The sequence below is a fragment of the Crocodylus siamensis genome, chromosome 5 (genome assembly GCF_052110815.1).
Source record: "Crocodylus siamensis isolate JL-2025a chromosome 5, ASM5211081v1, whole genome shotgun sequence".
Classification (NCBI taxonomy): Eukaryota; Metazoa; Chordata; order Crocodylia; family Crocodylidae; genus Crocodylus; species Crocodylus siamensis.
In genome coordinates this window covers 32,629,207-32,644,012 of record NC_143399.1, presented here as the reverse complement: position 1 = coordinate 32,644,012, position 14,806 = coordinate 32,629,207, and the positions used below count along the sequence as shown (strand labels likewise).

At 40.9% G+C, this 14,806-nt stretch overlaps 1 protein-coding gene across 3 annotated transcripts in view; it reads left to right on the top strand.

The window, feature by feature from the left end:
* EVI5 (ecotropic viral integration site 5) overlaps nt 1-14,806 on the top strand; it is a 157,318-nt gene that overhangs the window by 64,722 nt on the left and 77,790 nt on the right. For 2 of the 3 annotated variants that reach the window (XM_090047683.1, XM_090047685.1), the window contains 3 exons: nt 8,158-8,211; nt 11,184-11,216; nt 11,764-11,910. In XM_090047683.1, the coding sequence (XP_089903809.1) occupies nt 8,158-8,211; nt 11,184-11,216; nt 11,764-11,910 (234 nt within the window). The remainder of the gene's footprint in view (nt 1-8,157; nt 8,212-11,183; nt 11,217-11,763; nt 11,911-14,806) is intronic. The other variant, XM_090047684.1, reaches the window with a different exon arrangement.

Sequence of the window (14,806 nt, the reverse complement as noted above, 5' to 3'; positions counted from 1 at the left end):
GTTTTTAGGTAATGGGATACTAGTTTCATGTGTGTCAGTAATGGTTTGTATAGTAACCATAAGCAGATTTTGTGAGCTGCTAGAATTACTTTTTGTACTTGGACTGATTTTGAACAAGAAACTTGTAAAGGAAATACCTTAGAGCATGGGTGCTCAGCCTCTGACTATGAAGTGTCATCTGGTTTGCTTCTCTTTCCAACAGGGGCCTTGTTGGAAGCAGCTGGAGGGGCATGGAACCAGAGAGATGAAGTTTTTTTTAAATAAAAAAAGTTAGAGGCAAGGGAGTTGTGGCAGTGTTTAATTGTCATTCCTCTGCTGCCGAATTTCCAGAACTGTAGGGAACCCAGCATCCCAGTGTGACCCTGTGTGCTAGATTGGGTGTGTGGAACTGGGTGGCATGGAGCTGGGTCTCCATGTGCAGAGCTTGCATTGGATCTGGCCCCTGGGCCGGCCGCATGGCAGTCATTCAGCCTGCATGCTACAGGTTGGCCACTCCCATTCTAGAGTTCTGATGATAATATATGTTATAGAAATCATGAACAGGGAGAGTATACTGTGTAATGTGAAACCATTTTTTGCTGATGATTTAATGGATAGCTGTCCATAATTGATGACTGCTTAATGAGGGATTCATAATGGGTGTGGCTATAGAACTGCTGTGGAAGGCTTTTGGTAATTGTAAACTTAATAATGGGGAAGAAGCTCAGTCCTTTAATTAAAAATGTTAACAAACTGAGCCATGCAGCACCTGGCCTTGAGACCTTGGTTTCCTTGTGTATTGTGGCATAAGATCAAAGATACAAAATATCTTCGCTAAGGCTTGTTATTTAGATACATTTATACTGAAATTTCTGGAATTAACTCAAGTAAAAATAACTGAAGGGGAAGTTGTACTTTGAAAAGTCTATGCAAATGTTTTCCTTTACTTACTGACTGCTTTCTTTGTATAATTTATCTGATTCTATTAATGACAGATAAGGTTTTGCCACCTCCTGCTCTCTTTAACCTTATGGGCTCTTCAGCATAAAGTTTGAGCCGGACTCTGTTCCTTGTCATATTTTTTGAGCAGTTATACCCAGGCAATGAAACTCAAGGTGATACAAGTGGTAGTGAGCAAAGTCTGTCAAGCAAGACACTGACTACTGATGGTAGTAATGTCTGCTTTACAGGCTTGATAGTGTGTTTAGAGTAAATCCTGAAAGCTCCATTTTATGTTTGCATGTAAATGAAGTGTGTTTAATAGGAAAATCATTGACCTGCTAAATATGGGATACTTCTGTTAGTGTGCTGGTCAGGTAGGCTTGCACATCAACCTTGCTGTATCACAATTTTGCAATTCAGCAGAAGATAATCAAGAAGGTAATCAAGAACACATGCCCCTTTCAGGGGTTTAGATAAATACTTGCTTGGATGAAAAGATCCCTAATTTGGATATCAGTATTTAAATTATTGTTTCCTCTTAATTTCCATAATATGCACTGCACAGACTTGGGTGAATGAAGTACCTGCTTCTATTCCTAACCTCTTCAGGCAGGTGGAATACTTTTACAGGCTAAGACTGAACTGAGGGTACATGACCAATACGGAACTTGAAGGCTAGGCACAGACAAAGCCTGAGGTGGATTTGCACCAAGTTTCATGGCTTTTTCTAAGTGTCCTAGATTAGTTCAGGAGCAAACAGAACTAGTGTTTGCTCTGGGGGTTGGGGAGGCATGCAGGTGGCCTGCGCTGGCTGAGGCCGGCAGGCTGGGGGTGCTCTCACATGCCTCCCAGCAGGCTGCCAGAGAATTCTGAGCCTGGCTGAGCAGCTGGCTACCCCTATTGGCCAACACAGCCTCTCTTCTCAGCTCTGGGTCACCCCCTGCCCCCCCCAACCCCGGACATCTGTCAGGAACAGAGCCCCCTGCCACCCAGGGTTCACTGAGCTTGGTGACTTAGGTCTTGTGGGGGCTGGGCCAGGTCTATATGGCAGGAGGGCTCTTCTCCCCACTCCCTGCCCCCCATTCCCAGTGTGGTGGACAGGCATGTGGCTCTCGGTTATGGCTCCTGCACGCAGCTGTCAAGAAGGTCAGGCAAGAGGGGGTGAGGGAACAGAGCCCCTTGCCACATGGCCCCGGCTCCACGCCATCATAGCTAGTGGGTCCTATGTGGCAGGGGGCTCTTCCCTGCTCCCCCTCCCACCCCTGGTTCCTGGCTCAGGGAACAGCTGTAGCCAGGAGCCACAGCTCGGAGCTGCACAGCTATCAGACGGGTTGGGTGGGTAGGGGATGTAGAGCCCCCTGCCATGTGGAGTCCGTTCCAGTTGTGTTAGCTTAGAGCTGGGCCTGTGTGGTGGGGGACTGTCCCCCCCCCCCCCCCCCGCCCCATCTGACCCTCCTGACAGCAGTAGCCAGGAGCCACAGCTCAGAGCCATGCTCCTGTCTGCTGCACTGGGAACTGGGGGCGGAAGGAGGGGGAAAGTGGAGACCCTGCTGCATAGACTCAGCCTGGCCTCTCTAGAGGGAGGGGCCCGTGGCAGGGGGCTTCGCTCAACCTTCCCCACTCCTAGTTCCCAGCGCTGTAGATAGGTACGTGGCTCTGAGCTGCAGCTCCTGCTTGCAGCTGTCAGGAGGTCTGGGCAGGGGTGGGGATGGATGGACCCCCCCCACTATACTGGCTTGGGGCTAGGGCCTCATGGTAGGGGGCTCTCTTCCCACACTCTCTTCATCCTCTCCCCAGCCCCAGCCAGCTGGCTATGAAGGCAAGAGAGAGAGGCTTTTGTGACTCCTTTCTGTAACAGTCTAGGGGCAGGGCTGGCCCAATGCTCATCCAGAGCAGATAAGCACCAGGCAAGGCTAGAACGCCGTCTGCAAGGGGTGTCTGGGATGCTGGGGGACAGTGAACTTAGGTGATTTATTACAGGATCTGGAAAAGAAATTTGGTATACCACTCTAACCTAAACCAATTAAGTCCAATACCACATCCATCCAGATCTGTCTATGTATGCTGAACTTCTGTTCTGTTAACAGGTTTAAATCAGTTTCTGAACAGTTATACTTAGGGACCTACCCAAATCAAGGCGGCAGATGGGCAATTTCACAGGCTGATTGCAGTGCCTACTGCCATTTTCATGAGCTTATCATTGTGACCTCCCACCATGCCCCACCACTGATTGGCCAAGAGGGCTACCCCTTGCCACTGATTGACTGTCAAAATGGTCAATGATGTAATTTAACAACTTGCTGTTAAGGAGGAGAAACTTAAAAAAAATTTAAAAAAATCCTGAAATACTTGAAATATCCCAGTGCCTCTGATGCTGAGTTCATTTTGAAAGATATATGAGCATCCTTATCCAAAAAGGAAACAAAGTTCTTTGAAAATGGTAATCTTGCCACGGTCATATGCCTTAAATTTTAATTATGTGAATATTAAAACTAATGAGGAAATCAAAAAATGTGTTGGACCCAAATGTACCATCCTCTCTACTTCTAGAACCTGAGTGTAAATGAGATCTATGTTTTTAGCTCTTAAAAAAATAATCCTCCAAAAATCCTATTAGGGGATTAACTCAGTGGTAATTAGAAAGGATGTGCAGGCATGTAGCAAGTTTACTACTCTGGGATATAGTATAATAATCAGGCCTTAATAATGAACGTTTCCAGATTGCTTCAAACCATTAGGGCTGTCATTTTATTTTAGCACCTGGTAGTCTATAACAGACATTGCTAAATGAAGTGGATCAGCTGTCCTGGGACACATCCTGGCACAACTGATCCACTTCATTGGGTTGAGTCCCTGCTGCTCCCTGCAAGGGAATTCCTGGGCCATGCAGGATTGGGCCTGTGAAGCCCCAGGAGCGCCTGCCTAGGGCATCTGGAGAGCAGGGGCAGGCCCAAGATGTTTCCACTCTTGCCTTAAAACAGATATCCACCAGGGAATATCAGTACAAATTAATACTGTACTACCTTTTTTTGATGCCACAAATTTGGGCATTTGTGGCTTGACAAAAGGCATGGATGTCTGCTTGCTTTCACTTTGTTCTGCCATAAACATTTTTATGGTCTCACAAAGGTGACACCTGTTTGCAGCCGTAGCTAATGTGCCCTTTCTGTAATGGGAAAGACTAGTAGGTGGATTGTTGATTTCAAAACCTTTTGTATTTATAAATACATCTCTGTGGTCCCAAGCCCCTCCAGCTGCTTCCAACAATGTTCCTGTTGAAAAGAGAAGCAAAACTCCTATCATTGGTATTATCTACTGCAGCAGTCAGTTGATTACCTTCTTGCTAATGTGGTCCCTGATACAGAATTAATTGCAGATAAGTGCTGGCTGTGTGATGATCACTGATTAGTGTAGAGATGCATTGCATTTCATTTGAGTGTATAAAGTTAACTTAATGTTTTACACAAATCATTAAAACTTACAAACAAAACACATTTTAGTCTGTTCTGCTTCCTCGCATATCACGTTCTCTAAAGTCCAGATGTAAATCTCACACTGCTTTGGAGACCAGTAAAACCTGTCTATGTATTTCCTATCCATGGACTTGTAACAGTCAGGGTAATTAAAAGAGCAGATGACTGACTCCAGTGGAAGATTTGGAATTTGGGAGAGTTGAGTACTGTTTCTGGTTTTACTACATACTTTTGCAGTTATTGCTAAAATCACTTCCCCTTTTTTGTGCTTGCTTCTTAATGTGGAACAGGGGGTATCTGCTTGCTGCACCTAGTTATTGTGAAGTTTTACTTTAGCTACATTCTGGAAACACTTTACTATAGCAGCCACTTTAGCAGTACCAAATCATTCTACATTTTGGCCAACGTTTTCAGAAATGACAAAAGATTAATCGCCTCTGTTTTGGTGTATCCCTCTTTTACTTAATTTTTTTTTATAAGTGGCCTAACATTCAGAGAGTGAGCACTTAGCATTTTCTGAAAATTAGCTCTCTAAGATGTCTCCATTCAAGCACCAAAAAATTGAGGTATGCAATCATTAGTATTTAGTAACCGGGAAAATTAGATCATTGTATGTGCAAAGAAGAAATTGGGTTGGCATTTTTCATGAGGTCAGTGTTTGTTTGCAGCAGGACAGCTACAGCATTGTAGCTACTTGGGGTAAGTTCATAACCTAGCTTACCTCTTAGCAGGGTGGATTTGATTTAAATCACTGGTCAGGAAGTTTTGATCTAATCATTGTTCCATTCATCATATTCAAAGCAGCTTCCTCCTGAGAAGGAGTGCTTCTTGTGATGTCGTTTCATTCAGGCAACCAGGCCTTGCATTTCTTTGTTGCACTGTTTGCATTTTGCATGCATGCCCGTCTTACCCACAGGTAGAGGAACTTCATTAAAATATCCCTTTTACCATACCATTTCCTTAACTAGATCTCAAATCAATGGAGAAGCTATACTCAGAAACTTAATCCCTCAGTACTTCTGGAATATTCTGCTCAAAATGTTTCTCTTTTGTTTCTACTGCCCCTCCCTCCTTGTATTTATCTCCAGACTCCCCCTCCTTGCCCAGATCTACTCTACCTCCAACAATCCTTATTCACTTAACTTCTTGAAACTTTGCACTTCTAGAGAGAGGTTAGGTCATGACTCTGTGTACACACTCTTGCAGAGAGACAATAGAGCTGATGGAGGTAGGTAATCAGGTCTGCTGTCTCTTATCTCCATATACTGCTATATAAATACTCCCATATACTGCTGTCTCTGGAGACGCAACTCCACAGTTTGAGCACTGAAACTAAGCATCACAGATTCCTTAATGGGATCTTCTAGACTGAGCACTGAGTCTCATTGGGTAGACTGGTTTTCTTTAATCTTTATTAATCTGTAGGGGAGACTCTGGGAACCCCATAAAATTGAGCCCCTAATATAGTCCATGGCCTATTGTGACCTACTTATAAAACTTCTAAAAATGTTACGTGAATATATTGTCTTAAATAGTATATAATTAGAAGTTATAATTGCTATTCCATGATGATATATTTGAGCTGTAACATATCTTAAATTAAAACTATCTTTATATGAGTTTCTTTTTAAGTATTTTAAAAAATAAAAATGTGATTCAAATAAAAAAATCTGATTTAAATAAAAAATCCATTTTATTTATTTTTTTTAAAAATGATTTTTTTTTATCCGCCCTGTCTCTTAGTAAATTATTTTGTGTACTTATACCTGAAATCATTGTTTCACTGCTGTACAAATATAGAGCCCCCAACATTTTTCAGGAGTGTCATCTGGATTTGTGTTACTTCTTTATTTAGGACAGCCTTTTTCTATGAAATTTCTAACAAGAGAGTATGTGGATGGGGGAGGAAAGAGCTAGAGCCAATCTGGCTGAGCTGGGGTTAATCTGTTATGTACTTAAATATATGTGTAAAATATTACAAAAGGTAATTGTGATTTACCTGTGAAGAAGAGTATTGTGTCATTTTACAGATAGGGTATGGAAGAAGATAAGGTCAGAAGAAGTGGTTTGATGATGGTGAAGTTGGGACTAGAATGTGAATTCCTAGAGATTTACCTTCATTTACTATGCAGTATTATTAGGCTACTGTGTAGTAGTGTCACTTAAAAGTATTCACCAGTGCTACTGTGCAGTAATTCTGGTTACTACACATTTATTTAGTCCTTGATTATACAAGTACTAAATAATGAGCAGTAACCACTGCACAATAACATCTTGCGTAGATGCACCCAGTTACTTTAATCCTAGGGACCAAGTTTTCAAGGATAAGTTTTTTTCCAAGAGGAGAGCTGAGCAGTCCCCAGACATTTTGCCATCCTCCAGTTTGAAGAAGGGCCTTTAAAGCTGTGGGCCCATAAGCTTTTTCTTTTTTCTTCTTCTTCTTCTTCTTCTTCTTCTTTCACTATTCCTGATTTGCTGTTCTGCTGCTACAAGTTTAATCTCCATTAAGGAGAAAATGTAAATATATCAGCTGTACCTCTCTCAGCCTTGCTGAATAAAAAGTTCCTGGACCAATACCAGTATCTGTCCTTGTTGGTTTAAATGCTGAGGATTATAACTTGCATCAGTGTTTTTGTGTTGGTCTGTTTAAGCCTTTCAGTTCTCCAGTTAAGTTACTCTTGGGATGAGTAGGCCAAATTTTATAATTGCATTACTTTGTTTAATCTTACTTGCAAAGTTAGTGTTTTTTACCATAGTCTTGAACAGTCTCTTCTTCAGAATGTTTTGTAGTGTATACTGTGATGTTTTACTGTAGCACATGCTACCCATTTGGCATGCTAATTGATTCTCTCTGTTACCCTTAGTTCAGATGCTTTATTTAAGCATGGGTGGATCTAGGATTTTGAAAAGAGGGGTGCAGATGGTGTGGCACATCATCCCATATGACACAACACATGTTTTTTTTCTCCATTTAAAGGGAAGCTAAATATCTTACTAGTATGCTAGGGTGCTAATACTATGGAAATATTACTATTGGAATAGACACTGATTTGCTAGATGTGTCTTGTGATTTTTTAACTTTATATACAAGGCAAAAAATAATCAAAACAGCCAAAAAGTATTATTAGTCTTGTTGTCATCATAGTTGAATATACACCCCTTATTTAGATTCCTAAAACAAAATCTAGCTTTCTTGAGTATCTTGACAGTGCTTTCAATACTTCACTGTCAGTTATTTCTACACCTGAGTTAATATTACCACAGCTGAGTTAAGGTTTTTAGCTAGAGCTAAAAACAGTCTACAGGGCTGTGAAACAGAAGGGAGAAATAACCAGGAATGGTTAAAAGACAGCAACATTGCAAAAGAAAGGATCATTTGAAGAGTGCAATATCAAGATCATTACAAAGGATAGGGGTTCATTAACATCTGTGAGGAATTAGGGAGATGACTTTCTGAGCACTGTCTGAATAGAAGTGTGGATGCCCCTCACAGGCTGTTGGTTTTAAAGCTTGCCAGGAGAGAAATCAATGTGGGGGTGGGAGGGAGAGGTGTGCAGCCAGGAGAGAAATCAATGTGGGGGTGAGAGGGAGAGGTGTGCAGCTGGACCACTCCTTTCTTCCTGATTCTGAGTTACCTACTGTTGTACATTTTCATAGTACTTTGATAATGCGATTTTAAAGAAATTGATAATACTGTTTATCTTAACTTTTTGTTCATATCTTTCCATACACACACATTAATATAGTTTTGCTTCTTTTGCAGAGGTTACGAACAGAAAATAGACTCTTAAAACAGCGCATTGAAACATTAGAAAAAGTGAGTATAAGTGACTAGATTTGACCTGTTTCATAATCACCACAACCTAAATACAAGATAGTTCCATATCTTATAAATGGAAACTTTTGCTAGAATTTTATATGCCAATTGGCAGTATTTTCTAACAGTGTTTAGCCAAGTAGCCTGGTGATGATAAAATACCAGTATGGAAACTGCTCAGACGGTTTTCATGAACATTGTGTTTAAAATTGGCTTGAATAAAGAGCCAGCCAGTGCTCAATATGAATTAAACCGTGCAGATTGACTGCTATATGAAGCCTTAGGAAGTAGAAATTCTGTGGAAGTACTCCTGTGGGAGTACTCAAATTCAGACCAGAAAACCTGATCCCTATAGTCTGGTTTCTTGCATAACTAAGTACTGCACTAGAAAATTGAGCCAGAGCTGTGAAAAAGAAAGGAATACTTTCAAAAAGATATGAACATTATAGACAGACTTTTTGGTTCCTTGGTCTTTCCTACAATTCTTTTGATTCTGTAAGGTTTTTTTTTGTTTATTTTGCACCTAGGGAGAGAGAACCAGTAGCATACCCACAGGCTGGGGAACTCCCTTCTCATCAGCACAGAGGCTGAAAAGGATCTTGGAGTCATTATAGACTCCAAGATGAACATGGGCTGCCAACGTGGGGATGCAGTCAGGAGGGTTAACCACACCTTGTCATGCATCCACAGATGCATCATGAGCAGGTCCAAGGAAGTGATCCTCCCTCTGTATATGACATTGGTCAGGCTGCAGCTGGAGTACTGTGTCCAGTTCTGGGCGCTGCACTTCAGGAGGGATGTGGACAACATGGAGAGGGTCCAGAGGAGGGCCATTTGTATGATTGGCGGCAGTAGTGCAGGGCCCTATGAGGAGAGGCTGCGAGACCTGAACCTGTTCAGCCTCCACAAGAGAAGGCTGAGAGGGGATCTGGTGGCTGTCTATAAACTGGCCAAAGGAGACCAGCAGACAGTGGGAGAGTCCCTGTTCCCCGAGCACTACTGGGAGTAATGAGGAATAATGGCCATAAGTTGACCAAGAGTAGATTCAGGCTAGATATCAGGAGGTGCTACTTCACTGTCAGGGTGGCTAGGATCTGGAACCAACTTCCAAGGGAAGTGGTGCTTGCTTCTACCCTAGGGGTCTTTAAAAGGAGGCTAGGTAGACACCTTGCTGGGATCGTTTGACTGCAGCACTCTTTCCTGCCCATGGTAGGGGGTCAGACTAGATGATCTGCTCAGGCCCCTTCCAACTCTACAAACTATGAAGGTACAGTGGAGTGTCATTTATTCAGACTAACTAGGACTAAAACCAGTTTTGAAATCAACTGGTTAGTTAATGAAATACTTAAATGCTACTTTCATATTTATATAGTATATACAATGTGTATATAACCTTTTCAGTTTGATTTATTTCAGTGTTTTCCCCTCAGTTGTTAAAACTGATCCTTTTTTAGATTGGCATTGCTCTCACTTGTAGCACTCAACACATAGGTTAGCTATACGTCTTTCTTTTTGAAGACTCAGTGGTTTGGATAACTAATTCTCTTCTGTAGTGCAGTGGTCAACATGATCCATTGTTGATTTTTATTGTCAAAAGGTAGGCCTTGCTTTCAGAGAGCCTCTCCTTTCATATTCAGTCATACCTCTAGTGTCAAATCTGAGTCTGTGATCCAGTAATATGTTCAAAACTGCAAAATGCCTGTCTTAAAATATTATGTTTCTACAAATTTAATAAAATGGATGTGTAGAGCACATACTAGTCATTGAGCAGTAGTAATTTCCTGGGGTTTTGCAAGCTGCCAGTGATGTACTGCTCATGAGAGCATTTAATTGTACGTCAGCAAAAATTGAAGAGTTGTGACTTCAGGGGTTAAGTCTCAGCTCCAGCTTTAAGTGGTTGGCATAGCATCTTCCATCTTTAAATATCCTTTTAATTGAAGAGAAATTCCTTCTTAATGGGGAATACTTGTGGAAAAGTAACATGTTACATACCAATAGAAGTCGCTAGTTAAGGTAAATAGATGCTTTTTATTCTCAAAACTAGTATATCTAGTGTGTATATATAACTTAATTGTTTTTTATGTGTACATCCTAATGAGGAACATTTGATCATTATTTCTTGTCCAAGTGACATTTTTATCCCTGTTAAACCATAGTTCTTTTTAAATCTCAATCAGTTTACACTTTGATAGTGGACTTGTATATTTTGTCCAATTAGTGTGGGAATGCATCCTTTGCAGAGCATCAGAAAAACTTTTCTGCAAAGTTTTTGTTGTTGTTGTTGTTTTTGTTTTTTTTTAATTTAAAATTACTTAGATGGACTCTTCAGTGCAATCTTCAAATAAACAGTCCATCTAAAGCATTTCAGTTTATCAGAGTTCCTAGATATTTCTGAGAAGTTTTCTGTTGTAGAACTTACGCACGGGAAGTCAAGTTAGAAACTAGTAAATTAGTGAATTCTATCAGTTACTCAAAGCAAAATATTAGTAAATTCTGCTGTAACATACTTCAACTATTTTTCATTCCTGACATTTTGTACAATTTAACCTCCTTGCTTTCTCTCCGCTCAAATTATGCCTTCCTCTTCCATTATGGACCCTGGGTCAAATATTTTACATTCAACTGGTAACTTCAGAATATTTCAGTTAGTGATTATTATCTTCTGTAAATTACAGCAGGAAATGATGGTTTATATTATGATATCTATTCGCTTAAATCCACGGTTGGGGACCTCTTCATTGATTGCTAAATGCGGTAGTATAGACTGATACTACAAAAAGTTGCATTCTGCAACTTTCAGAATTGATTTGCATCAATTTATATGAGAAGGCATCCAAGGTTACTTTTTGTTTTAAAGTGGGTAGAATTTGGGCATTCTTTTTTTCTCTCTGCTCTTGTTGTTTTTACTTTTATCACTCCTTTTGTTTTTGTTTTTCTTTCCCTTATTCCTATCTGAATTTTTCCTTTTGTAGGAAAGTGCTTCCTTGGCAGATAGATTGATACAGGTATAGTCCTTTAGTATTTTACTGTGTAACTTTCCATCCACCCCCAAAACAGAAAATACTGTTTTAATGCATGCATATTTACATGCATTTATTTGAAATATATTCCCACTTTGTTAATTTGGACACAAAATATTTAGCTAATTCTTTATTAGAATTTGTTTATTTTTGGTTACTAAAACAGACAAATCTGATATCTGCACGTTATTTTTCTAACATAACTGAAATTTTAGTATGTTGTAATCGGTGAATTTTGTGGCATTGTATTAACACTCACCCTTAAACTGAATAGTGCAAACTCTTAACAAATCCATGCATGTACAACTGAATAATACTGCATGAACTGAATTTATTGAATGCAAGTAAATAATTGAACTTGCTAAAAGATGCTAAACCCTAATTTAGTAAGTAACTAGAGCGGTACTAAACTGCTACACTTTAAGTGCTGTTTTTAAGACATAACCCTATGGCAAAGTATGGCTAGACATCACAAAGGCAGTCTTTCTTGGATCTGTCCTCAACTGCTTTAAAAAGAAAATTATGTCCAAAGGGACAAGTGACAAGGGCCCAGGAGGCTGAGGAAAACTACCTCATAAAACGGGAGCTGGCCACCATCAAACAGCAGAGTGATGAGGCCATTACTAAACTGGAGCAAGCTGAGAATACCATCAGGGAGCTCCAGCAACAACAACAATGGGTAAGGAGCCTGGTAGCACATCACCTCATCTTTCTCATTCACTTGTGTTTGTTTATACTGGTCATGGCACAACCTTTGTGCTTTGTAAATACGTTGTTTAGCATACAGTTTGCATTCATGAACCTACACACAATTCAAGTTGTAAGGATAACAGATATTGTACAGTGTGTTTTGGTATTACTGATAGAAGTTTGGATTAAAATTGCTTAAACATGTCCTGTAGTTATGTTATTTTTTAATTTTATATGTACCCTGATAGTTTTTCAAATATTAAGTGCTGAGGAATTTTAAATTTTCAGTTTAGATGGTGAAATAAACAATATTGGAGTTGGTTCATAATAACTTGGATTACCCTTTTGATAAATTAAGAACTATCCATGTTGAGCTTGTTTAATATTGTGATTTGCTTCTTGTAAAACAGCTAGTGGACATTACTAATGTTTGGAATAACATATTAAAAGATTTTTGTTGTAGAATAAAGCACTTTTTAAAATAAATGTCAGAGAATAACTATCCTTCAGGAGACTATGGCTAGTAATGTAATCAAGTAGATATATTTAAGCTTCTGAGAAGCTTGTATGGAGGATGGAAGGTTTATTGTATTGTCATACTAAATGGGATGTCTTTTTCTCAATGCAATTTACAAAGCATTTGATACTGTTTCTTAAATAGCAGTTAGGAATGCAAGGCGTATCTTTCAGGGAGAAATTGATGTACAGACCCTACTTGCATATACATTTCCATGTCATTTTAGACATGGTTCCTATTACAGAGTGCCTGTCCAGAGCTCTAGGCACCTTTGGCACATGTTGAAAACAGCTGTACAATCGCATTTTACAACAAAGGGACTATCAAATCAAAACAGATAGATAGTAGTTCTATTGTATTAATTTTCTCTTGTAAAGCCAGGAAATATTTTAACCTGCAATCTGGAAAATGAATCTTGATCTGTTTGTAGTAAACCCATGTACTGTAAATGTAGTTTGGATACAAAAACTTATAAATGGAATGCATTATTTCTTTACAATACATATAACAGTTAAATGCTGCATTTCAGAACTGTCATAAAGATTTAGGTTGATTAGACCAACAAAATTACCTTTGATGAATAACATATTTCTTTTTAATTTATAGCAACTCCCTGGGAATGGGAGGGGGAAGTTCTCATCTTTCAAATTAAATATACTTTTTTAAAATACTTACAGATGGTTGTGGATAGCCATTTAGTTAGTGCTCATTGAATGCTTGCAGACAAAAGGTTTCCAGTAAGTTTACTGGAGGCATGCTCCAATTGTTAATTCTACATTTTAAAATTTCAGTTAAAGCAGGACTAAAATCTCTCCTTAACAATGCAGTTTGGTAGATTTTGGAGTTTAGATCCATGCACAGTCTATGGACCACCAAATTTTAATTTGGTTAGTTAGTGTCAGGAATGGCAGTTTTTTGATAAAGGGCCTTCTTGGAATGTCTGACTGCTGAGCAGGCAGCAATGATGGAGATGGTCAGTTCTGAGGAATCGTGTTGCACTCAACCAGGCAACAGAACATGAATACCCAAGTACTGTACTAGGATTGTGGGTGAAGGATGAAAAAGGATATCACAGGGATGGAAAGAAGTGGAAATGTGCCCATAACAGCTTCCCCTAAATCAGTAGAATTCAATGTTCTGGCCCCTTGGGCTAGATCAGTGGTGCAGGATCGATCCACGGGCCAGATCAGGCCCTATGCCACACTGCATACCTGATCTACCGCACAGGGCCACACTGTCTGGCCTGTGGAATTCTCTGGGTCCAGAAATTTGGCAGCAGGGGAGCAATGATACCACTTCCCCTCTGCCAAATTTTAAGACATTTGGGGAGCCCTGGGGCCAGACTTGGCCTGTGGGCTTGGGAATTAAGTACTCCTACCCTAAATGACATACATGTGACCTAGGTTCCCTTCATATACATTTTCTAGTACAGCCTAGTGCATTTTTTTTGTATAAGGATATACATCTACAGGAAATGGCTGTGGTTGGACTTGAGGCAGTACATTTATGCTTTACAAAGGAGATATGATTTGTCTGACTGTATTTTGAAAGTACACAAGTTGGTTGCAGAAGTGAAATCTGCACTTCAGTAGCTCAGTGAGAGAATGCTAAGTCTGCCTAACCTAGCAGTTCTCTGAATTAATAACTGTATTTCTTTGGTTTGGTTTGCATTGGAACAACTTCAAACACTTAAATGGAATGGTGAGGAATGGAAGTAATAGCTGCTAGACCAGGGGCAGGCAAATTACGGGCCATGGAGAGCATCTGGTCCGCTGGGCATTTTCATCTGGCTGCAGCACCCTCCAGTGAATTGTGCCCTGCCCAGCCCTTCTGCCCATGAGGATGGGAGTGAGGCAACCACGTATACACCCCACCCCAACATGCTCTGTTGCATCTCGCTCCCACCCTCGTGAGTAGAAGAGCTTGGCCTGGCCAGTACTCAACTTCTGGGTGGGGCTGCTGCTGCCACTGCTACAGCCACCATGGACCTGCTCCCCTGGGTCCTGCCAGCTCCAGGTAGCAGGTAGGGAAGTGGCAGGGGTGGAGCTGCAGCTGAGTGGGAGCTGAGGCTGGCGGCAGCGCAGAGCCTTGCCCATGGGAACGGTGGCAACACGGAGCTTGGGTGGGCAAGGTGTGAATGTGAGGGAGGGTAGGGGGGTGTGGGCACACTTCCCGCCCCCCCCCCCTTCCATGGTATGCAGTCCTGGCAGGCAGTGGCAGCAGTAGCAGGTAGGGGTGCTTGTGCCTGCTGCTGGTGCTCAGCGCATGGCTCCAGCCAGCATTGCACAACACAGTGAGGGGTGCAGCCTCCACCAGACTGTCTCTATCTCTAGTGCTCCTCATCATGCACATTCAGTCCCTGTGCTTC